At 35.1% G+C, this 24,404-nt stretch overlaps 1 protein-coding gene across 7 annotated transcripts in view; it reads left to right on the plus strand.

Annotated features, from left to right (window-relative positions):
- The window catches only part of Cnot6 (CCR4-NOT transcription complex subunit 6), a 76,946-nt gene extending 52,542 nt beyond the window's left edge, over positions 1-24,404 (plus strand). For 3 of the 7 annotated variants that reach the window (XM_005339333.5, XM_040271957.2, XM_040271956.2), the window contains 10 exons: positions 992-1,178; positions 3,152-3,237; positions 11,217-11,321; positions 11,405-11,473; positions 12,758-12,915; positions 13,465-13,619; positions 14,214-14,368; positions 15,467-15,697; positions 17,807-18,009; positions 19,938-24,404. In XM_005339333.5, the coding sequence (XP_005339390.1) occupies positions 992-1,178; positions 3,152-3,237; positions 11,217-11,321; positions 11,405-11,473; positions 12,758-12,915; positions 13,465-13,619; positions 14,214-14,368; positions 15,467-15,697; positions 17,807-18,009; positions 19,938-20,150 (1,562 nt within the window). In that variant the 3' untranslated portion in view covers positions 20,151-24,404. The remainder of the gene's footprint in view (positions 1-991; positions 1,179-3,151; positions 3,238-11,216; positions 11,322-11,404; positions 11,474-12,757; positions 12,916-13,464; positions 13,620-14,213; positions 14,369-15,466; positions 15,698-17,806; positions 18,010-19,937) is intronic. The other 4 variants (XM_021735978.3, XM_078050134.1, XM_078050147.1 and 1 more) reach the window with 4 other exon arrangements.

Below are 24,404 nucleotides of genomic sequence, written 5' to 3' on the forward strand. Positions count from 1 at the left end.
ATTAGTCAGTTCTCAAAAGCTCTATTTCTGTCACATCTGTTTGTTTCATTCACATTAGAATTTGAACCATTAAGGAGATTATAGAGAAAGTTATCAACTTGTACAAACTGTTGACCTCTTAATCAAGAAATGCCAAAGTACCGATTTAATATTGCATTAAAAGATGTTGTCATTCTATTTTTAGTTAAATCCTATGTCTACTAGATTCTGTAGTTAAACTTAGTATCTGAAGTATTTCTGGACAAGTATGTTTGTTTTTACATAGTACAGATTTTGTTTACTTAAAGGATTCTTGAAGTAATCTTTGCTTGGACACTCTGATTTTAAACTCATCTAGACTGAGAATATTTTGTTTTCCTTTTTGTTTTGAGGCAAATTATTTTCTGAAGTACAGATAAGAACAGCTTCTGAGATACTAGAAATTGATTTTCCATAAATCTGAATCAATCATGATCAGATGTTGAATTTATCATAAATTATTCATATATTTCACTCATCTGAGATCATTTTAAAGGCAAATTCTTGCCCATTGTATTTGAAAAACATATAGTCTAGCTGGATGTGGTGGCGCATGCCTGTAATCCCAGCAGTTTGAGAGGTCAAGTCATGAGGAATGGCAAGTTCAAAGCCAGCCTCAGCAGTTCAGCAAGGCTCTAAGTAATTTGTCTCAAAAAAACAAACAAACAAAAAAATTAAAAAGAGCTGGGCATGTGGCACCCCAAGTTCAATTCCTGGTACCCAAAAAGATAAAATAATTAAATAAATAAATATATTGATACAAAGCTTTTAAAGTTTTTGTTTTCATCTGCTAAGTAGAGAGCTTATAACTTAATGATAACAGTGAATTGTTCTAGAATAGATAAGATTTCCTGTTAACCCCTTTCCCACAATTTCTTGGATAATAATTTAAGTTGATCAAAATATGTATTTAATTCACAGATTAAATTATAAAGACTACTATGTAATCCTTGACTTTTTTTTTCTCTTACAGGAAAAGTAAGAAGCTTAAGCTCATCTTTGTGGTCACTAACTCACTTGACAGCTTTGCATCTGAGTGACAATTCCCTGTCCCGCATTCCTTCAGACATTGCCAAGCTTCACAATCTGGTGTATCTGGACCTGTCCTCTAATAAAATCCGTAGTTTACCCGCAGAACTCGGAAACATGGTATCACTCAGGTATGCAGACGAATTTTAGTACACATTAACTATATACCTCCTAAAACAAAATATAGCATTTGTTTTGTTAGGAAACAAGATTGTCCACTTGATGGTGTTTCAATAAAAGTAAACATTAACTGTATTCTTTATTAATTAAAGTTTTTTGAGAAAATTAAATACTGGTTCAGTAGATCCATTGCTTGAAATTTTTTTATTGCTGTTTTTTTTTTTTTATATTTATTTTTTAGTTCTCGGTGGACACAACATCTTTGTTGGTATGTGGTGCTGAGGATCGAACCCGGGCCGCACGCATGCCAGGCGAGCGCGCTACCGCTTGAGCCACATCCCCAACCCTTTTATTGCTGTTTTGAGTAATGTGCTTTATATTTTAACCAAAAAAATTATTATTTTTTTTTTTTTCACAAAGTGAGGTTAGTAACCATAAGGCACTTGTATTTTCTCATATCATCCTTAACACTGGGTCTAGGTAACATTGACATTTAGACCTTTTTTGCCACCCCAGGGCTTTTATGTAAAGTCTGGACATGAAAGAAGCTAGAATTAGTTATTCAGTTTGAAGTCCTTACAGTATGATAGATAGGATTTGGAGTCAGAATTCAGGTTTGAATCTTGACTTTGCCATTTACAGGCACGAGTCTTAAACTGAGATAAGGTTTATCTGAGATAATGAGTAAAAAGCTACTAACACCCTGCCTACACCATATTTTAACATACGGTAATTGCTATTTTTCATTACCTTTTTAAAATAAGGTATATCAGATCTACCCAAGTTAAATATAAAGCCACATTCCAACTATTGTATTAATTCCTATGTACCTCCCCTTTTTCCCTGGCTTTTTTACTGCTTTCTAGTAAAGACAAATGAAGACTTTGTGGAAGTTTATTTGCCTCTAAATTGCTCTTAGTCCAGATAAAAATGTCAAGGATTATATAGTAGTCTCTATAATTTAATCTGTGGATTAAATACATGTTTTGATCAATAAATTATTATCCAAGAAATTGTGGAAAGAGGTTAACAGGAAATCTTATCTATTCTAGAACAATTCACTGCTGGCATTTTTCTAGACTTAATTATTGAATTTTATGCTGTAACACATTAACTTACAGGAACTCTTTTCCCGTGTAATGTATTTGGAAATAAACAGGAATCAATTGTTCAGAACTAGTTTTTCTTGTTGAATTATGGCTTCACAGACCTCTGGTTTACCAGTGTGTAACCAAGGTTCATTTAAATTTCAGCAAGGATTGTAAAAGTAGTTCTCTTCACACTTAAAATGTGACAAATAAAACTCAATATAGGAAATCATCAGTATCTCAGTATTGGGTCTCTAGTTGTTTTCTTCCCTTTTAAAGATTCCTATGATATTTATATTGTGGTTTTCTATGCAAAACAAATCATTAAACTAGTCATTAGCTGCTTTTATTTCTAAAGTGAAACTTCAGTAAATTTAGAAAACTAATAACCATAAACTTGTTATTCTCATTTGAATTGGCACTCCATGATCATTTTAGTTCTCTTGTAACAATGCACATGTTAGGCTTAATCATTTCCACTGTCTTAAACTTGCTTAGTAGACCACACATGTGCTTGACTATTCCCTATAGTCTGTGGACTTGGGTAAGTTTGTAAGCTGTGCGTTTCCAGTCTGCAATGAGATAAATACTGTGATTGAGAGGAATTTTTTTATACATCTGCCCTTTTTTCCTTAATTCTTCTAGTAATTCATTGTTTTCTGTATTTTACAAATTTGGTTCCTGTAATTTGTAAACCATTTGTAAACCAATGCTAAATATCTAGCATTGGGCTTCTCCAACCTCATATGGCTGGAGAAGCCAATGCTAGATATTTAGAATATAATATAAAACTTTTGTTGTTCTTAGATACTTAGTTTCCTAGAAATTACATTGTTAATCTTAACTGTTGAAGGTAAAATATGTCTTCTGACTTCCTGGAATTTTTACATCAACAGGGAGCTCCATTTAAATAACAACCTGTTACGAGTTCTACCTTTTGAGCTGGGAAAACTGTTTCAGTTGCAGACTTTAGGCCTAAAAGGTATGACTTCCATATTTGTGCTTCTTTTAGAAGAGGTCAAGTAACTTTGCCATTTTTTTTTCCATGATGTAATCCAGCTTCTTTGAGTGATATTCTGCTACCTCACAGGCTAGCGTACTTCAACTTACATACTTTTTTTAAAATTATTTTTTTATTTTTTTTTATTGGTTGTTCGATACATTACAAAGCTCATGATATATCATCTTTCATACATTTGACTCAATTGGGTTATGAACTCCCATTTTTACCCCAAATACAAATTGCAGAATCACATCGGTTACACACTCACATTTTTACATAATGGCATATTAGTGACTGTTGTATTCTGTTACCTTTCCTATCCCCTGCTATCCCCCCTCCCCTTCCCTCCCATCATCCCTCTCTACCTCATCTGCTGTTGTTCAATTCTCTCCCTTGTTTTCCCCCCCTTTCCCCTCCATCCTCTTCTATGTAATTTTGTGTAAAATTGAGGGTCTCCTACCATTTCCATATGCTTTCCCTTCTCTCTCCCTTTCTCTCCCCCCACTCGTCTTTGTTTAATGTTAATCTTTTCCTCATGCTCTTCCTCCCTGTTCTGTTCTTAGTTGCTCTCTTTATATCAAAGAAGACATTTGGCATTTGTTTTTTAAGGATTGGCTAGCTTCGCTTAGCATAATCTGCTCTAATGCCATCCATTTCCCTGCAAATTCTATGATTTTGTCATTTTTTATTGCTGCGTAGGACTCCATTGTGTATAGATGCCACATTTTTTTTATCCATTCATCTATTGAAGGGCATCTAGGTTGGTTCCACAGTCTAGCTATTGTGAATTGTGCTGCTATGATCATTGATGTGGCAGTGTCCCTATAGTACGCTCTTTTAAGATCCTCAGGGAATAGTCCGAGGAGGGCGATAGCTGGGTCAAATGGTGGATCCATTCCCAGCTTTCCCAGGTATCTCCATACTGCTTTCCAAATTGGCCTTACCAATTTGCAGTCCCACCAGCAGTGTACAAGTGTACCCTTTTCCCCACATCCTCACCAACACTTATTGTTGTTTGACTTCATAATGGCTGCCAATCTTACTGGAGTGAGATGGTATCTTAGGGTGGTTTTGATTTGCATTTCTCTGACTGCTAGAGATGGTGAGCATTTTTTCATGTACTTGTTGATTGATTGTGTGTCCTCCTCTGAGAAGTGCCTGTTCAGGTCCTTGGCCCATTTGTTGATTGGGTTATTTGTTATCTTATTGTTTAATTTTTTGAGTTCTTTGTATATTCTGGATATTAGGGCTCTATATGAAGTGTGAGGGGTAAAAATTTGTTCCCAGGATGTAGGTTCTCTATTTACCTCTCTTATTGTTTCTCTTGCTGAGAAAAAACTTTTTAGTTTAAGTAAGTCCCATTTATTTATTCTTGTTATTAACTCTTGGGCTATGGGTGTCCTATTAAGGAATTTGGAGCCCAACCCCACAGTATGTAGATCGTAGCCAACTTTTTCTTCTATCAGACGCAGTGTCTCTGATTTGATATCAAGCTCCTTGATCCATTTTGAGTTAACTTTTGTGCTTGGCGAGAGAAAGGGATTCAGTTTCATTTTGTTGCATATGGATCTCCAATTTTCCCAGCACCATTTGTTGAAGATGCTATCCTTCCTCCATTGCATGCTTTTAGCCCCTTTATCAAATATAAGAAAGTTGTAATTTTGTGGATTGGTTTCTGTGTCCTCTGTTCTGTACCATTGGTCCACCTGCCTGTTTTGGTACCAGTACCACGCTGTTTTTGTTACTATTGCTTTGTAGTATAGTTTGAACTCTTGGGTAATATCGCCATTTTGAAGATGTTAGTTCTGTCTATCCATGAACAGGGTACATTTTTCCATCTTCTAAGATCTTCTTCTATCTCTCTCTTTAGGGTTCTGTAGTTTTCATTGTATAAATCTTTCACCTCTTTTGTTAGGTTGATTCCCAAGTATTTTATTTTCTTTGAGGATATTGTGAATGGAGTGGTTTTCCTCATTTCCATTTCAGAAGTTTTGTTGCTGATATACAGGAATGCCTTTGATTTATACGTGTTGATTTTATATACTGCCACTTTGCTGAATTCATTTATTAACTCTAGCAGTTTCTTTGTAGACCCTTTTGGGTCTGTTTATCATGTCATCCGCAAATAGCGATAATTTAAGTTCTTCTTTTCCTATTTTTATGCCTTTAATTTCTTTTGTCTAATTGCTATGGCTAGAATTTCAAGAACTAAATTGAATAGAAGTGGTAATAGAGGGCATCCCTGTCTTGTTCCAGATTTTAGAGGGAATGCCTTCAATTTTTCTCCATTTAGGATGATGCTAGCCTGAGGTTTAGCATATATAGCTTTTACAATGTTGAGGTAAGTTCCTGTTATCCCTAGTTTTTCTAGTGTTTTGAACATAAAGGGATGCTGTACTTTGTCAAATGCTTTTTCTGCATCTATCGAGATGACCATATGGTTCTTGTCTTTAAGCCTATTGATGTGGTGAATAGTATTTGTTGATTTCCGTATATTGAACCAGCCTTGCATCCCAGGGATGAATCCTACTTGATCATGGTGCACAATTTTTTTGATATGCTTTTGTATTCAATTCACCAGGATTTTATTGAGAATTTTTGCATCCAAGTTCATTAGAGATATTGGTCTGTAGTTTTCTTTCTTTGAAGTATCTTTGTCTGGTTTTGGGGTCAGGGTGATGTTGGCCTCGTAGAATGAATTTGGAAGAGCTCCTTCTTTTTCTATTTCTTGAAATAGCTTGAAAAGTATTGGTATTATTTCTTCATTGAAAGTTTTGTAAAACTCTGTGGTATACCCATCCAGTCCAGGGCTTTTTTTGGTTGGTAGTCTTTTGATGGCTTCTTCAATTTCTTCCTTTGTTATTGGTCTGTTTAAATTGTGTGTGTCTTCCTGACTCAATCTGGGAAGATCGTATGACTTAAGAAATTTATCGATATCTTCACTGTCTTCTATTTTATTGGAATATAGGGTTTCAAAATACTTTCTAATTATCTTCTGTATTTCTGTAGTGTCTGTTGTGATATTGCCTTTTTCATCCCGTATGTTAGTAATTTGAGTTCTCTGTCTTCTCTTCATTAGCATGGCTAAGGGCCTGTCGATCTTATTTATTTTTTCAAAGAACCAACTTTAATTTTTTTCAATTTTTTCAATGGTTTTTTTTTGTTTGTTTCAATTTCATTGATTTCTGCTCTAATTTTAATTATTTCTTGTCTTCTTCTACATTTGCTGTTGTTTTGCTCTTCCTTTTCTAGGTTTTTGAGGTGTAGTGTGAGTTAATTTATTTGTTAGTTTTTTCTTTTTTTGAGGAAAGAACTCCAAGAAATGAATTTCCCTCTTAAAACTGCTTTCATTGTGTCCCATAGATTCCAGTATGTTGTGTCTGTATTGTCATTTGTCTCTATGAATTTTTTTATCTCCTCCTTTATGTCTTCTGTAACCCAATGATCATTCAGTAACATATTGTTCATTTTCCATGTGATGTAGGATTTTTCCTTTCTTCTTTTATCATTGATTACCAGTTTCATTCCATTATGATCAGATATGGTGCATGGTATTATCTCCAGGCCTTTATATTTACTAAGAGTTGTCCTAAGGCATAATATATGGTCTATCTTTGAGTAGGATCCATGTGCTGCTGAGAAGAACGTGTATCCACTTGATGATGGTTGATATATTCTATATATGTCGGTTAAGTCTAGGTTATTGATTGTGCTATTGAGTTCAATAGTTTCTTTATTCAGCTTTTGTCTAGAGGATCTGTCTAATGGTGAGAGCGGTGTGTTGAAGTCACCCATAATTATTGTGTTGTAGTCTATTTGACTCTTGAACTTGAGGAGAGTTTGTTTTATGAATGTTGCAGCTCCATTGTTTGGTGCATACAAATTGATAATTGTTATGTCTTGTTGGTGGATGGTCCTTCTTCATCCCTTTTGATTAACTTAGGTTTGAAGTTGATTTTATTCGATATGAGTATGGCCATTCCTGCTTGCTTCCAAGGGCCATGTGAGTGATATGATTTTTCCCAACCTTCAGCCTGTGTATGTCTTTTCCTATCATATGAGTCTCCTGAAGGCAGCGTATTGTTGGATTTGTTTTTTTGATCCAGGTTACTAGCCTATGTCTCTTGATTGGTGAGTTTAGGCCATTAACATTTAAGGTTACAATTGAAATATGATTTGTACTTCTAGTCATGTTTATTTATTTATTTATTTTAGTTTGGCTAGTTTTTACTTTTTGATTATTTTCCTCCCCCTTTACTGAGATACCTCCTGCTGTTAGTTTTGGGCACTATTTTTCAATTCCTCTTCTTGTAGTATTTTGCTCAAAATGCTTTGCAGTGCTGGTTTTCTGGCTGCGAATTCTTTTAGCTTTTGTTTATCGTGAAAGATTTTAATTTCATTGTCAAATCTGAAGCTTAATTTTGCTGGATACAGTATTCTTGGTTGGAATCCATTATTTTTCAGCGTTTGAAATACATTGTTCCAGGATCTTCTCGCTTTCAAAGTCTGTGATGAAAAATCAGTCGTTAACCTAATTGGTTTACCCCTGAATGTAATCTGCGTCCTTTCTCTCGTAGCTTTTAATATTCTCTCCTTGTTCTGTATGTTGGCTAACTTCATAATTATATGTCTTGGAGTTGGTCTATTACGGTTTGAATGTTTGGGGTCCTGTAGGCTTCCAGGATTTGGCAATCCATTCCATCTTTCATCTCTGGGAAGTTTTCTAGAATTATTTCATTTAATAGGTTGTCCATTCCTTTGGTTTGATTCTCTATGCCTTCTTCTATCCCGATGACTCTCAAATTTTTTTTTTTTATGACATCCCATATCTCTTGAATAGATTGCTCGTGGAATTTAAGCATCTTTTCTGTGTTGACTATATTCTTTTCAAGTTGATAAACTTTGTCTTCATTATCTGATGTTCTGACTTCTACTTGATCTAGTCTATTTGTAATATTCTCGTTTGAGTTTTTAATTTGGTTTATAGTTTCCTGCGTTTCTAGGATTACTGTTTGATTTTTTTTTAAGATCTCTATCTCCTGATAAAGCTCGTTCTTTGCCATTTGAATTTGTTTGTTTAATTCATTTTCAAAATATACTTTTATTGCTTGGACTTGCTGTCTCATGTCTTCTCTAATATTCCTTTCCATCTGAGTTAGGTATGCCTTGAGTTCTTTCCCTATCCCTGTTTCTGATGCTTCTAGGTCCTCATGTAGATTTAAGTTGTCCTGCATTGTTTATACTCCTTTTTTCCCTTGTTTTTTCATTATGTTCACGCTACTTTCCAGCTCTATTTGATTGCTATGTTTCTGCTCTCTTCTATAAATTTGTTTTGGCTTTTTATATCTCTGTTGTCTCTTGTTTGTGTTGGTAGACTATGCTTGCTAAAGTGGATTCTTCTGGGAAGGAATTCCGATGGCCAAGCTCCAGTGATGTCACCTCTCTGTTATGGCGGGCCCCAGGCTCCTTACTGGGGTGTCTGAATGGAGGGGTGGGACTGGACTGTCTCTGGTTGGTTTCAGTTCCTGGACGCCGGCGGCCAGGCGGTCTCCAGCCGCCCAGTCGTGCGGATGGACAGCGGGTGGGCTGTTGCTGGCGGGCGGGGGGTGATCTCTAGCCGCGCAGTTGCAGGGTGGGTCGCCAGCGGGCGGGCGGTTTCCAGCCTCCCAGTCGCACAGGCTGGCGGGCGGGCAGTCTCTAGCCGCCCAGTTGCGTGGGCAGCCGGCGGGGCGATCGGTCGCCCTCAGGCATGCGGTCTCCGTCGCAGGGGCAACGGGCTGGCTGTTGCAGGCGGGAGTGCGGTCTCCAGCCATCTAGTCGCAGGGGCAATGGGCCGGCTGTTGCTGGTGGGCAGACAATCTCTAGCTGCCCAGTCGAGCAGTCGGTCGCCAGTGGGCGTGTGTTCTTCAGTCGCGGGGGCCTGGCCTTTAGTCCCCTGGTTTCTCCTGCTAGTCCTGGTTTCTCCTGCTAGACCAGATTTCCCCTGAGTGATGCCTCTTGGCAGTTCAAACTGTACTCTGGACCTGCCGTTTGTTGGGTGTGGAGGGTGGCTATTGAGACACCCCCCCACACTCTATTGTTTTGATTTTTTCCACTTGCCCCTCCCCCCACGCTGGCAATACAAGTTTCGTTTTCCCCCTGCTGATGGGAGGGGGAGTTGAAGGTTGGGTGTCTCTAGTTTTCCCCTCGTCTTTATGCAGGCTTGCTCTGATAATCCCTCCCCCGGAGAGCCTAGGAGAGATTTTATTCGAATTCCCCGCTCTATGGGAGATGAGCTGAGTAATACGCTCCTGTTTTATTGTTGCAATCTGTCGGAGAGTGGCAGTGGTTACTTTAGCTCTCCAAGATGGTGGCCGCTGGTTTCCTTGGTGGAGGTTCCCTTGTGGGGGATAGAACTGTCCTGCTTCCTTCCCTGTCTGAAATCCCAAACTCAGCCCGGGGCTCCGTGAGTGCTCAGGCAGCAGGATTCCACACAATCTGCAGCAATCTCCCTGCTTGCTGGTCGCTTCTCGGCGGCTCCCCGCAGTCTGTAGCCGCGGGGCAGGCCTCGCGGATCAGTCAGCCCAGATGTTGGGTCGCACAGTTGGCTCAAGTATGAGACTCAGTTACCGGATCTTGGTGCTGGAAATCCTTCCTCTAGGTTTCGGTGCACCCCCGTTTTGCTGTAAGTTCCTAACAAGATAGTTTTTTGTCGTTCTAACTCGTTCTAACTCGTTATTCACCCGCGCAGTGGCGCGGTACACGGGGTGTGATGCACTCTATTCTTGGCCATCTTGGGAATCCCACCTTAAATACTTCTAATACTTACCAGTGTCTTCTGAATTAGCCTTTCCTGTTAGATCCTATTCATTTGTCCCCATTCTGCCTTCTGATTCTAGTATTCACAAGAGAATGGATGAAAAGCCACTTTTTTTCCTGTGGGCTGTGATGATTCTGATATAAGTATCCTTTCATTTTTCTTTGCTTGATGTAGTTAATAGTTAAGATCATTGATAATTTTATCTGCTTTCTTCAGTCTAGACTTTCTAGTCTGTTATGTGAGCTGTGGCTCCAAAATAACACATACTACTTGTGTAGCATGAATAGGAACTTGGCTGATTGAAACAACACACTGTGCTATAGTTCTCATTTGTACATAAGAAATTACTCTGAGAGGATTTGCAGGCCCTTGAAGTTACTTTTAAGTCATTTTGTTTGTTTTTATTTTTGGAATTTGCATAATAGTTGTTGAATTTACAAATGGCTCATGGCCCTGGCCCCAGATATTTTCCCATTCCTTAGTAGGTTAGGTTTTAAAGCAATCTGCCCCATCTTGTTACTTAGTTCAGTGGGGTTTTTAAAAACTTTGTGCAGTACTTGTATTTGCGATAAAGATGTTTTCTTGAAACCAACAGTTTATGGCATTCTTGAATTTTCATTTCTTTAATTTGTGATAGTAGTTGTCATCTTTCCCTTCTCTGTTCCTTCTTTCCAACCTGTACCATTCATTTTAGATCATTGTAACCATCTCTCTTACTGAAAGTGTTGATGAGGCAGGGTCAAGTACAGAGCGTTATTAAAACAATTCTATTTTATTTTAAAATTTTTGGTACTAGGGATTGAATCTAGGGGTGTTTTACCACTAAACTACATCCTCAGCCTCTTTATTTTTTGACACAAGGTCTCACCAAGTTGTTGAGGCTGTCCTTAAACTTAGGATCCTCCTCCCTTAGCCTCCTGATTAACAGGGATTACAGGTGTAGGCCACTGGGCCCTGTGTCAAGCAATTCCAGATTAGCATCAAATCATTAATAATAAAATTTTTTTAATACCTCTGTAGAGCATGGTAGAAATTTTTATTTTCACATCAAAACCTGAAAAAACGATCTTTTCTATAGTTTGGTAAGTTACTAGTAACAATAACATCAGATAATTTTGAAATATTTTTATACTTATCTTGGTTTCATTTACATATTCAGGAAATCCACTTACCCAAGATATATTGAACCTCTATCAGGAACCAGATGGAACAAAAAGGCTACTGAATTATTTGCTTGATAATTTGTCAGGTACTGCAAAAAGAAGTAAGTGGTCACTTGTTTCAACCTTTTTATTAGGAAGACATTTAAGAATATTGCTTGATTTCATATTTTTTATATTCAACTAGTTTCAACAGAACAACCACCTCCAAGATCTTGGATTATGTTGCAAGAACCAGATAGAACAAGGCCAACTGGTTGGTATCCTTATTTCTTATCTCTTTTTATTTGTCTCTATAAACCTAACAGTATTTTGGGCATGCGTTAGATTATGGGTAGTGTTGTCAGAACTATTTTTGATTTGGTTTGAAGGGTAATAATAAAGACTTAATAACCAAGATAATATCCAAGATAGAGATTTAATTCTTATTTATCTGGCCTCTCTGTATATAAGCTATAATAAATATACTGCCATGCAGTATTTCTCAAATGGGGGCAATTTCATTTTCCAAGGGCACATTTAGCAATGCCTGGGGACAATTTTGATTAGCAAAATTAGGGTAAGTGCTACTGGTTTCTAGTATGTAGAAAAAACCAGGGATACTGCTAAACATCCTTTGGTGCATAGCCCAGTCCCTCGCCCATAATTTTAGTAGTGCCATTATTAAGATACAAAGTATCAATTAAATTAATTGTAATAACCACACAAAAATATTTCTGTATTGGAAATTTACACATCCTAATATGTTCCAATATATGTGACATTGTAATATTGTAAGATAAGTAAATCCTTAAAAGAATTTAGGCAGCTCCCATGGCATGTCTAATAGGATTTGGTTTATGGTACTACTCCTCTTTTGTATTAATCAGTACTTTGATACCTCATTTCATTGTACTTTGTTTTATTGTGCTTCGAAGATACACTGCATTTTTTTTTTTAACAAATTAAAGGTTGTAGCAACTCTTTGTCAAGTCTGTCATTGCCATTTTTCCAGTAGCTTAGATATTTATTAGCAATAAAATTTCTTTATTATGTGCAGTGTTGTTTTTAGACATAATGCTATTGCACTCTTAATAGACTACAGTGTAAACAGCTTTTATGTGCACTGGGAAACTTGAAATTTCTCTGAGGGGGCTACATTTGCTTTTTGGAAGAAAACTAGACATTTCTATTAAGGAAACTACCTGTCAAGTTTCCACTTTCTTCATTAATAATTAATGATGTGGAAGGATTATAAAATTAAGGAATCTTGGTTTAGAGGTTGAAGGGCTCATGATCTTAGTCTTCTAGTTTTCAAACTTTCTGTGTATACCTCTGTAGAAAATAACACACACATTGTATTCAGACTTGTTCACATATTTGTCCTTTCATTGTTCATTCTTTATAACCCCACCACCACCATATCTGTATGGCTTTTTAATGAATATAGATTGAGTGAATAAAATCAAACTTAAATGTTAAATGTAAACTATTACTGAAATTAATTCTGTTTTTTTTTTTCTGCCACGTGTGTGAATAAGTAAAGTTATCTTTCCTACAGCCTTGTTTTCTGTCATGTGCTATAATGTTCTTTGTGATAAATATGCGACCCGGCAGTTATACGGCTACTGTCCATCATGGGCACTAAATTGGGACTACAGGAAAAAGGCCATTATTCAAGAAATCTTGAGCTGCAATGCTGATATTATAAGTCTTCAGGTAAGTCATACAGAAGAGTGTTTAAATTTCATTAATCTCCCAGCATTGGCAACAAAAGGAGAAATTACAGTGGAATAAGTTAAACTGACACATTTGAAATCCTAGCTTTAGTGGTTTTAAAATATTGCCATTTATCATGAATAATAATTCAGTCCTAGTGGGAAAAGGATTGAATCTTATATACACTAACTTTGGCTTCTCAGTTCAGCCCTTATAATAACAATCTTAGGCAAGTTACTTGAGTCTCATGAGTCTGAAATTGAGATCTGTGAAGTTCTTCTATTTCTCTGATTCTTGTTCATATGCATAGGAGTATGCATTTTCCCATTTGTTACTCCTAAACAACGAAGAATTGATCTTGGCATTTGGTACTTATAAAATGTGATCTGGTTGATTTCAGGTAAATTACATTGGAAAAATGTTTTACTCTTTAATCTGCATCTCAATCCTTTGAAAAAATTACTTTAGGATTTCAAACTGTGACTACAGAGCTAATATGTAGAACTAATTTTGTCTTGTGAAGTAACTTTACTGTTTATAATTTTTTAGGAGGTTGAAACAGAACAATATTATAGTTTTTTTCTGGTAGAACTGAAAGAACGTGGTTATAATGGATTCTTTAGTCCTAAATCTCGAGCTAGGACAATGTCAGAACAAGAAAGAAAACATGTTGATGGCTGTGCAATATTCTTCAAGACTGAAAAGTAAGTCCATCTTTTTTTTTTTTTTTTTACGAAAATGTTCACAATATTTGCAGGGTGGGAGCTAAGGGTGCAGAAATTAATTGGCAAATAAAAGATTAAAACACGTTCATTATTGCTCAGAGAACGATATTAACTTGGGGTTTTGTTTTTAATCATCAAAATTAATCTTGTTTTAGAAACATATTTAAAATGCTGTTGTTTCTTCAGGTGTTTACTAGGGATTTAACTCCAATTGTTAATTGAAGCACTGTGTAGTTAACATTCCCTCTAAGATATGAGAGGGATTATTAAATCCATACTTTGCAAAATAGTTTTAAAAGTTAAAAACTAGAATATTCCAACCTGAAACCTAAACAAAAGTTGACTTCATTAATTTGTAAAGGTATTCAAAGTATTGTATGTATCAGTAACAGACTGAAAAACAACTTTAAATGGATTTGGGAATCTGGTGCTAAATGTATGGAAGATTTTCCATCGTGATTTAAGTGCTGTCATTTCTCCTAAGGAAGTTTGGGAGAACTACATTTCCCACAAAGCTGATATCTTGATACTCCCAATTCTATGTTTGATTGTGTGTTTTTGTTTTTGTTTTAGATTTACTTTGGTTCAGAAACACACTGTTGAATTTAATCAGCTAGCAATGGCAAATTCAGAAGGGTCTGAAGCTATGCTGAACAGAGTCATGACAAAAGATAACATTGGAGTTGCAGTACTGCTAGAACTTCGAAAGGAATTGATTGAAATGTCATGTGAGTGACCTTTTTCACTTCCTGTAAAATTGACCTTCAAAATATAATAGAGCTGATTAGACATCTTTCAAAGGAATTATAGCAGAAATCATATTATGTATTAATTATCTTTTTTAACACCTGAAGAAACTCAGTGAGAATTTGTCTTTTCTAAATACTTTACATCTTTATCACAAAGTTTAAGATGAAAAAGCATTGCCCAGAAAAGTTATTACAAACTTTGAAAAGACATAAAGTCAAAAAAATATATTTTTGCTCCCAAGAATTTTTCATATAAAAGAAATAACTGCTCAGGGATAAGAATTTATAATTTCTTATCAGCAAGGAAGTTCTGTAACTTAAACTTCTCTTCCTGGCCTACTTATAATAATTATGTTAAAGGTCTTGAGTTCTGGGAAATGGGCCACTTACTTCAAATTAAAAGTATATTGAGAAGGGCTGGGGCTGTGTCTCAGTGGTAGTGCACTTGCCTGGCGTGAGTTAGGCACTGAGTTTAATTCTCAGCACCACATGTAAATAAGTAAAATAAAAATCTATCAACAACTAAAAAAAAATTTTTTTTAAGTATATTTAGAGTAATCGTCCTGTTGAAAACTAAAGCTTCTGTCACTTGAACAATTAGAACTGGGATATTTAATGGGAAGGATAGCACATATGAAAGACCTTAATGGGTGCCTCAAAACATACTCAAGAAAGAGCATTTACATTTAATTTTGAGAGGCTTAATTTAGGACATATAAACTAAAACCAAATATTTCAAGGAGGAAAAACCTATTTAAAAATCAAGCTATCCCAGATAGAATGGCTTATTTTTGTACAGATAGTGAATTTACATTGTGTTGGATGAATGGGTTATTTGTTTATAGTGAATTTACACTGTGTTGGAAGTATCAGCCCTGAAGCTTAGATAATCTATTTCTAAGGTTTGTTGAATGGCATAGTTACTGATCAAGTGGGAAATTATTAGATATATTTGAGGGTTTTTTTCTATTCTGAGACTCTTGAGATTTATCACTTGCTTTTAGATTCTAAGAATCTGTGGGCTGATGGGAGGGTTTTGTCTGTTTTTTTTCTTTTTTTTCTTTTTATCTAATGTAGCTGGAAAGCCACATCTTGGAACAGAAAAACAACTTATTCTTGTGGCTAATGCTCATATGCATTGGGACCCTGAATACTCTGATGTAAAATTGGTACAAACTATGATGTTCCTCTCAGAAGTAAAGAACATTATTGATAAAGCTTCTCGAAGTCTCAAATCCAATGCATTGGGAGAATTTGGAACTATTCCACTTGTGTTATGTGCAGATCTTAATTCTTTGCCTGACTCTGGTAAGAATATTATTTTATGTAGAATGAATTTTTTTGACTTAAAATGTTTTTATAATGTATTGTTTCTAACAATTCCAAGTTAGAAATCCAAATGAAATTTCAGTTTGTGGTGGCATCCATGAGGAGGTATTAAATTTTGTATGTGTGTAGTGGAAAATCATTTGGGGGGAAGAAAAAGGTGGTATTTGGGGAAACCTAAAGAGGGAGGACATTAATCATCTTTGATGAATAAGTGATATAGATTGAGCATCCCTCATTCAAAAATATGAAATGCCACAGAATCCAAAAATTTTGAGCTCTGACATGATGCCACAAGAGGAAAATTCTACATCATGAAACCTTGTTTTATGCTCACAGTTATTTAAAATATTAGAAAAATAACCTTCAGGTGTACATGAAATAGAAGTGAATTTTATGTTTAGATTTGGGTCCCATTCTCAGGGTCATTATGTATATGCGGATATCCAGAATCTTAAATTTAAAACACTCTGGTTCTAAGCATTTTAGGTAAGGTATACTCAACTTGTTATTTTGAAATTATATCACTTCAGGTGGAAATTGAAATCCTTTATTTACAGTCAATTAATCTTAATAAAAAAGAGCAAGGATCTTTATCCTAAAGTAGAAGAGTACAGAAAGCCTGATCTTGAATAAATAATTTACCTGAAGATGGTAGAGAGAATAAACCATAGCCTTTAGAATAGCAAACTACATTGTTGTTGTTCTTTGTGTTTCAGCTCCTTGTTTATACTATCATACAATATACACGTTTATATAGATAAATTTTTTAGCACATTATTGCCATCACAAAAGAGCCACAAAGAAGAAAGAAACAATCTTAATATTTGTTTTCTAAGATCTGTAATTCTTAGTCCATCTCATCAGGCTCTCAGGATACTGCTATTGAAGCGGTTGAGGGTTGTTTTCTGGCAATTTCTCTACATGTTTGTGCCTTCTGTAATAGCTACAAAATATCTGAGAAGCAAGAAGAGAAAAGTACAGTGTTTCAAAAGCAAAGATGTGGGAAAATTCCAGTCTTGCTAACTAATTACATGAAAATTAAAATATATTTGCAGAGTGCATTTTATATTTAGTAAATTGGAAAAATAGTATCCAGGATGGTGAAGTAACTCAGTAATTAACTGGTGGCATTCTCTTTCATAATTGACAGGATTATAAAATGACACACAAAATCCCAAGATTAGGATTAATTATTTTGGAAGTAGGTTAGCATAAGCAAAACCTATGTACTAAGATGTTGATCGTGGTGTTATCTTTCTTTCTAAATAGTGCCAATAACCTGGATTTTGAAAAACAAGGAACTAGTTTAAACTCCAACCCTTTTTTTTGGCAGGGGTGGGTGGGTTGTAGGTGGACATAATACCTTTATTTTATTTATTTATTTTTATATGGTGCTGAGGATTAAACCCAGTGCCTCTCACATGTCAGATGAACACTCTACCATGGAGCACAACCTCAGCCCCAACCCAATTGTTTTTCTTACAGCCTTTAAAGGTAATTAGGAGGCACATCTGTTTGTGAGCTAGTTATAAATGAATAAAACAAAGTACAAAATGTTGGTACTATGATTACAACTACATAAAAATGGATTAGGACAAGTTATGGCAAGTGAAAAAATGGAAAGTGGGAATGTGAGTGGTTTTTAAAATTTTTTACTATTGCATTTTTTGTTCATTATAGTTATACATAATATTAGGGTCCATTTTGACATAATTATACAAGCATGGAATATAATTTGCTCCAATTCTGCCACTAGTACTTCCCTTTTTCATCCCCATCTTCTTCCCTCTGTTCCCCCTTCCTCTACTATACTGAACTATTTCATTTTTATAGCTTTTTTTAAAAATTAGCACATTGTGGACATACATAAAGGTAAAATTCATTGTGGTATATATTCATATATGTACATAGGAAAGTTTGATCAGATTCATTCCACCATTTTTCCCTTTTCTTATCCCTTCTTTCTTCTCCTCAATTCCCTTACTCTGCTCCACTGATTTCTGTTTTCTGCATGGTCTTTTTAAATTATATTTTGCTCACTGTATGTTATACTTGACAATAATGAAACCTTGTTTGTCTTCATTTTAGGTGTTGTAGAATATTTGAGCACTGGTGGAGTAGAAACAAATCATAAAGACTTTAAGGAACTGAGATATAATGAAAGTCTTATAAACTTCAGCTGCAATGGGAAGAATGGAATGACCAACGGAAGGATCACTCATGGTTTCAAGTTAAAGAGTGCCTATGAGAGTGGCCTGATGCCTTACACAAATTACACATTTGATTTCAAGGTGTGTCTTAAGATTCATAAGCTTTTAAAAACCTCACTTTTACCAGCAAGTCTTGTCATTTCAGTTAAGTTTTAAAATGTAGGTATGTGTTCAAACTGGAATTAAGCAAATTCTTTGAAAGCAATATACTTTTAATTGCTCTTCTGTAGAATTCCATATATGATTAATGTCTCATCTTTATTTTCTCAGTTCTGTGGAAATATTTCCCAACGTGAGAAGTCACATGAAATAATGGTAGTAAATCAATTCCTGAGTTATCTTTTACCTTTTGGGAATAATTATGTTTCTTACTTGTTCATTACTAATAGCTGTATATGCAGTATTATAATACTGTTATCAAGTAAGATGAGGCATCCTTTTATAGTCTATTTTAAATGAAACTGTAATTCTTTGAATGCCATAATATGGTTTATATTAGCCAATTTTAAGTGTTTCTAAAATATATTTGTGTCTCTTACACAATTAACAGCTTGTAGTAGTGGAGCATCTCTCTTACATTTTTGGGATCATTGATTGTTTAGAGCTATGTCACTTTGTTGCCATTTTTAGTTATTTTCTGCATTTCTGTTTTCCTACATCCGAGTTTCCATTTTTGTCTATTAGAATATAAACGAGAGTTTAGGCAGAGTCTTAGGAGCTCTTGCACCTTAAAATGTGGAAATTATGACTTCTGTTGTCCTTAAGAGCTCCTTCCTTTTAGATTCTTAGGCAGACGATTGAAGAAAGACAAGAGTAATAATCAAAGGGTGGGAGAAAGTATAGATTTGTTTGTTTCCCCTCTACCCTCCCTCTTATTTCTGTTCCTACTAAAGAGATAGGAAGAAGGCATTTGTGTTCAGTGCTTTTGGTCAAAAGCAGGTAGAGAAGGGGCTGAAGTTATGGGAAGAGAAAGGCAAAAATAGCAGATCCATAATTATGTGCTAAATACTATAGAGACAGGTCTTATATTAGTCAACTTCCTGTTACTATAACAAAATACCTGAGATAATTTTATAAAGTTTTATTTTGGTTCACAGTTTTGGAGGCTCCTAGTACATGATTGAGTAGCCCCATGGCTTTGGAATCTTTGATGAGGCAGCAGCAAGCACATCATGGTGGGAGGGGATGGCAGAGCAAACTGATTCCCTCAAAAACCAGGAAGCAAAATCAGAGAAAAAGAAAGAAGAAGGATACCGATCACATAATTCCTTCAAGGCATGCCTTCAGTGACCTATGGACCTCTCATAAGACCCTACCTCTTACAGGTCTATAGGATCACCCCCAATAGAATTCCACTCTAGAGACCAAGCCTTTAAACACATGGACCTTTGGGGGACAGTCAACCTGAGGACTGTAGTAGGTTTCAGTCACACAAAAGAAGATGTAATTACAACTTGGGATGATCATTAGCAAGGGAAGAAAATTAATGGGTCAAAGTATTGAGTGGGAACAGGATTTAGGAAGCTCTTTGGAAAATGAACCCAACATTTGAAGAATAAGAGTAACTAACCAGATGACAAATAAAAGAAAGTGTTTGGGGCAGAAGAGGTAGCGTGTATGTAAACCCTGGGACAGGAAAAAATTTAGCATCTACAAGATACTTTCTTCCTCCACCCACCCAAAAGGTTTCTATGGTAGTAGAGTAATGAGCAAGGGGAAGTTAACAAAGCAAAGCAGAGGTAGTATCACAAAGATTCAGTATCACGAAGTTTCAATAGTATATTTGGTAAAGATCCAGATAAGAAGAATGTTTTGTTGTGCTAAATTTGACTTTCTTGGGACCATGTGGTTTCTATAATACTACCTCTTCCCATAAGCTAGTAAATTTGTTTTGTTTACCAAACATGTAAATGTAAGGGTATGTCTTAAAAACATTCAGTATTTCAGCGTTATCTTACGTGAGGTCTTGTCTTTTTTTATTATTTTTTTTCTTGTTTCTTGTTTTTCAGGGTATAATTGACTACATCTTCTATTCTAAACCTCAACTGAACACTTTAGGCATCCTGGGACCTCTGGACCACCATTGGCTAATTGAGAATAATATCAGTGGCTGCCCACACCCACTTATCCCCTCCGACCACTTCTCACTTTTTGCACAACTGGAGCTCTTACTGCCTTTCCTGCCCCAAGTTAATGGCATTCACCTTCCTGGCAGGAGGTAGTCAAGTACCTACAGAGGATAACCTCAGTTTTATTTGTAAACTTGTGAAAAATCTGAATATAGGGAAGTGAGGTATTGCCACTAGGGATTTTTCTTAATGATGATTTGAATTTTCAATCTGATTATTTGAAATAAGGATAAAGTATGAAAGCCAGGTGCTAGCAACAGACAAATTCTGAGCCCAATATGCTTTATATTACTGCTAGACAGGGATTGGTGTGTTTGCACCTATCTTTAATTTGTTACAAGTAATTTTCCTGTTTCTTCTATCCAGTATAATATTTTCATGCCTTGAAATAGGAAAATGTTTGAACAGCATATTCTCTTTGCACAGAAATCTGTAGCACTACTTTTTTGAGGCCAGTAGTAACATCCAGAGACCATTCTTCCAGACTTCCTCCTTTTTCAGACTTGTTTATAAAATATAGAATTTAGCCTTGATGATTGTATATGATCCACAGAAGACCTGATTTATGAAATTTTTATACTTAAAAAAATCAGATTTGAAAATGATTGTATTGTAAACTAAGGCTAAATTTTTTTTTTTTTTTAATCCTGTTTCCTGTGTTCTGAAGGCCAGCTTGTAAAAGAGTTGCAACAGACTTTCTCTGCAATGATTTGCACTGTTAGGGTTTTGTTAGCCCTTTTGTACTACTTTATTTTTAAATTGAGAACAATTGTTCTTTAAATCTAAGTCTGCTTTAAACCTTAGGACGTTTTCTTGGACCAGCAGCAACTTATTCATGAATTCCTGAATTTTTTCAAAAACTCTCTCTCTACCAGGACAGATAAGCTGAACAGTGATCTGTAGGCATTTATGGTCTGAATGTGATGGTTGATTATATGTACATTCTGATATTTTTAAACCTTTAACTGTTTTTAAGTTATAAACTTATAGCTGCTTAGGTACAGCTTCTTAACTCCTCTTTGAGACACTTCCTGTCCTATCTCCACTGTGCCTGCCTAAATTTGTTCTCACCAAGCACTGCCTGTGCATGCAGAGAAAAATCTGTGCATCCTCTTTTATATTTTTTAAATACTGTTTAACATTTGTGAGAATTTTATGAAAATGCTTTTGTATGAGCTGTGGCTTTTTTCTCATTGTGAAGCATTGAATATCATATTTTGGAATATGTTCATAGGGTGGGTCCCTGGGTCTTTGTACACCAGACCCAAGCACTGCTTCTAGGTGTCATTACACAGTGCTGTTTGTCACCCAGAATACTATTATCATGTGAATTATTTTTGGTTATCTATGTATTCCTTATGTATGTTTTTTAATCATTCCTTTTTTAAGAAAAAGTAATTTTCCATTCATGAAGCAGTATGAATTAGATGTGTTTTCAAAACAGGTCCCTAAGGCAATTCTTCAGATCATTTTTAAAGTGACTAAGTCATTTTAGTGTCAACCAAGATAAAAGTTATATGTACCCTGTGTTTTGCCCATAGTGCCATTAGTAGATTTGAGATTAAAGCCAGCTTTAACTGTGCAAAGTTAAATTGTATATGTTCTGTTCTCATTCATTCTTCTCTCAAAAATCAAATGAATTCAGAGGGAGCTAACTGCTTTTGTTTCAACTGCAGGCAGGGGAGCAAAAGGACACCATGTGAGCATTAAGAAAAAAATTGTTGAGTGTTATTAACAATTTTTATACAGAGAATGAGTCATTTTGGATAATGACTTAAAATTTTATGAAAAACATTCAGCACTTAAATGTGCTTATTCTGTTTTTTAAGAGAAAAATAAAATTATATACTGTTTAAATAAATGATTTTTTCTTTTTCTTTTCTTTTTTTTCCCTGAAGAAATTCTTCAAAAGGTTTTGATCTTGAATCTTTTGTCTAGGACCTGGTTTTTCCTTTAAGTTTTGTTTTGTTTTATTTTTTTAAAGATTTTGTTGTGATGGTTTTTCTTTCTTTCTTTCTTTCTTTTTTTTTTTTTTAAGTTTTAATGACACGAACATATCCAGTTTATAATCAGTACATTGGAAAACATGTAGAACCAGTACATAACTTTTTATGGTATGTTAGTTTTGGTTTGGTTTGGTTTCTTTTTTCTTTTTTTTTTTTTTCTAAGTGTGAATAAAGGTGTGTTTACTTATTTTTCCTAAACACTGTGTTGGTAACGTGTGCATCATGAGAATTTCCAGTTTTCCAGTGAGGGTGAGCTGGAGCTGGTTGGACTGATGAGACCAAGGAAGCCGCTTTTCCTATGACCTGCATTATGTAATCACGGGTCCAGAGAGCTTTGTGGAAAGGGAGTGGAGGAGCACTTAACTCATTTTATATGTGTTAATGAAATATGTATTCTTTTCATAGATGCTGGAACTAGAGTGCACTTGTTAGATGCTAAAGGTTTGAGCTTTACACATAATGTTTTCATCTGTATTTGTTATTCTCTACAATATATTTGAATTTGGGGACAGCATATTAAGATATAATGGCCTGTTATGTCTTGAAAATACTTGGCTTTGCCTCTTTCAGGCATACCACATTCTGTGGGTCAGCTTGAACAGCCTCTGTGTAGATAGTGATAAATTGAACCAAGAGTGTTGTAGATTTACAACTATAACCTTCAAAAGAGAAAGAAAATATTTTGAGTCTATAGAGAATAAACAATCGCACCAAAATAGATTATACTTTTGTTAAGCAAGGTCTTATGTTTTAATATTTTCTGTGTCCCGAATAATTTCCAGTAATCTATACTTACTAAAATGCAATAAAACTAGTCTGTTTTCACAATGTAGATTATTTTTCAGAAATTCTGTCAGGAACATACTTAATGTTTTGCCATAATGTAATTTCAGTGTTCCTGTAGGATAAATCCAAATTAGGAATGTTTTACAGAAAATATGAGGTGTGTTTTCTGTTTTAAAGATAAGAAATTTGGAGGCACTCAATTCCTTGTTGTAAATCTCTTGAAGTACAGTTTACCATATTTGTGGTGATTATTTATGCTTTGAGAATTTAAAATAATGTTCATCAAGATTAATTTATGGTGTAATTTAAACTACAGTTATAGAAATAAATTGATTGCAACTTTAATAGTCCCAGAAAATAAGCAAAGAACATCTCCAAGAAATGTGTTTTTGTTTGTATTTTTATTTGATTTGGTAACAACCAGTAAAACATTTTTAGGGTTAGCACTTTTGAAACCTAAGGACATCATTAAATTTGGTAAAATGCACTTCTGAATATTGAAATTGTAATTTCAAAGCTCTTCTAAGATTCAGATTTTCAAAACTAACATTCAAATTTTAGAGTTCCGCATTTTTACTATTTAAACTAAGGGAATTAATTTCCATCATGATAAGAGGGTTGGGGGCCATGTCATATAAGGACAAAAGCCAATCTAGGCAAAGTAGTCTTTAATTATTCATTCAGAATATTCAGTACATACATTGCAGATAATTCATAGAACACCTTAAGCAAGTTTTTCTCCCCCAATCAAAAGCAGTATTTTAAGATGTTTGCTTTGCTCTTCTTTATGGTTACATAAATTTTAAAAACTGGTATGTTGATGTGGTGTCTAAAATAGAGTATCTAGTCATTTTACTCACAGTACATTATATTGTGTAATGCACTGGACTATCTCTTGTTTACCATTCATATATCAAAACCCAGCACATTATCTGCACTAAGCTCTAAGAATGTCACATTTGCCTAGGCAGCTCTTTGATAAGGGTAATGGGAAACTGAATTTATACCATATGGACTGGTGGTAACAAGGGCTTTTACTGTTCTTTTCAGTGGAACCTATTTGGTCAAATTGTAACTAGCTAGTATTATATTTATATACAGGGTCTCTTTTCTTTACCGATGTATTTTCCTACTCATAGCCAACCAATAAATTCAATATCTGTTTCAAATATTTTAAAAGTGTAATTTGTATAGTTGTAGTACTTAGGTTTGAGAAAAATAACTGTTAATCAGCAGACCACATATTTAAAATTTTCAGTCATCTGGGACAGGGTTATAACTCACCCTTTCAAAGGGATGAGTAAATGGGGACAGGGCCACGATATGGGGAAATGGTGTAAACATATGTATTTCCTTATTGGCTGTCTTATTCTGTGTAACACTCATATATTTGCCAAAGTTCAATGTTATATTTAGGCACCTGATGATCTTTTTGAATTTAGGATTTTTGTTGTTGCCATATACCTCATAATATAAGAAATGGACTGATGTGTCTTACGTCTTTTGGAAGGAGGTTGACATATTTTAAATAAATGCGTTTAAATACAGTAGCAAA

This window comes from Ictidomys tridecemlineatus, chromosome 1, assembly GCF_052094955.1.
Source record: "Ictidomys tridecemlineatus isolate mIctTri1 chromosome 1, mIctTri1.hap1, whole genome shotgun sequence".
NCBI classification, from domain to species: Eukaryota; Metazoa; Chordata; class Mammalia; order Rodentia; family Sciuridae; genus Ictidomys; species Ictidomys tridecemlineatus.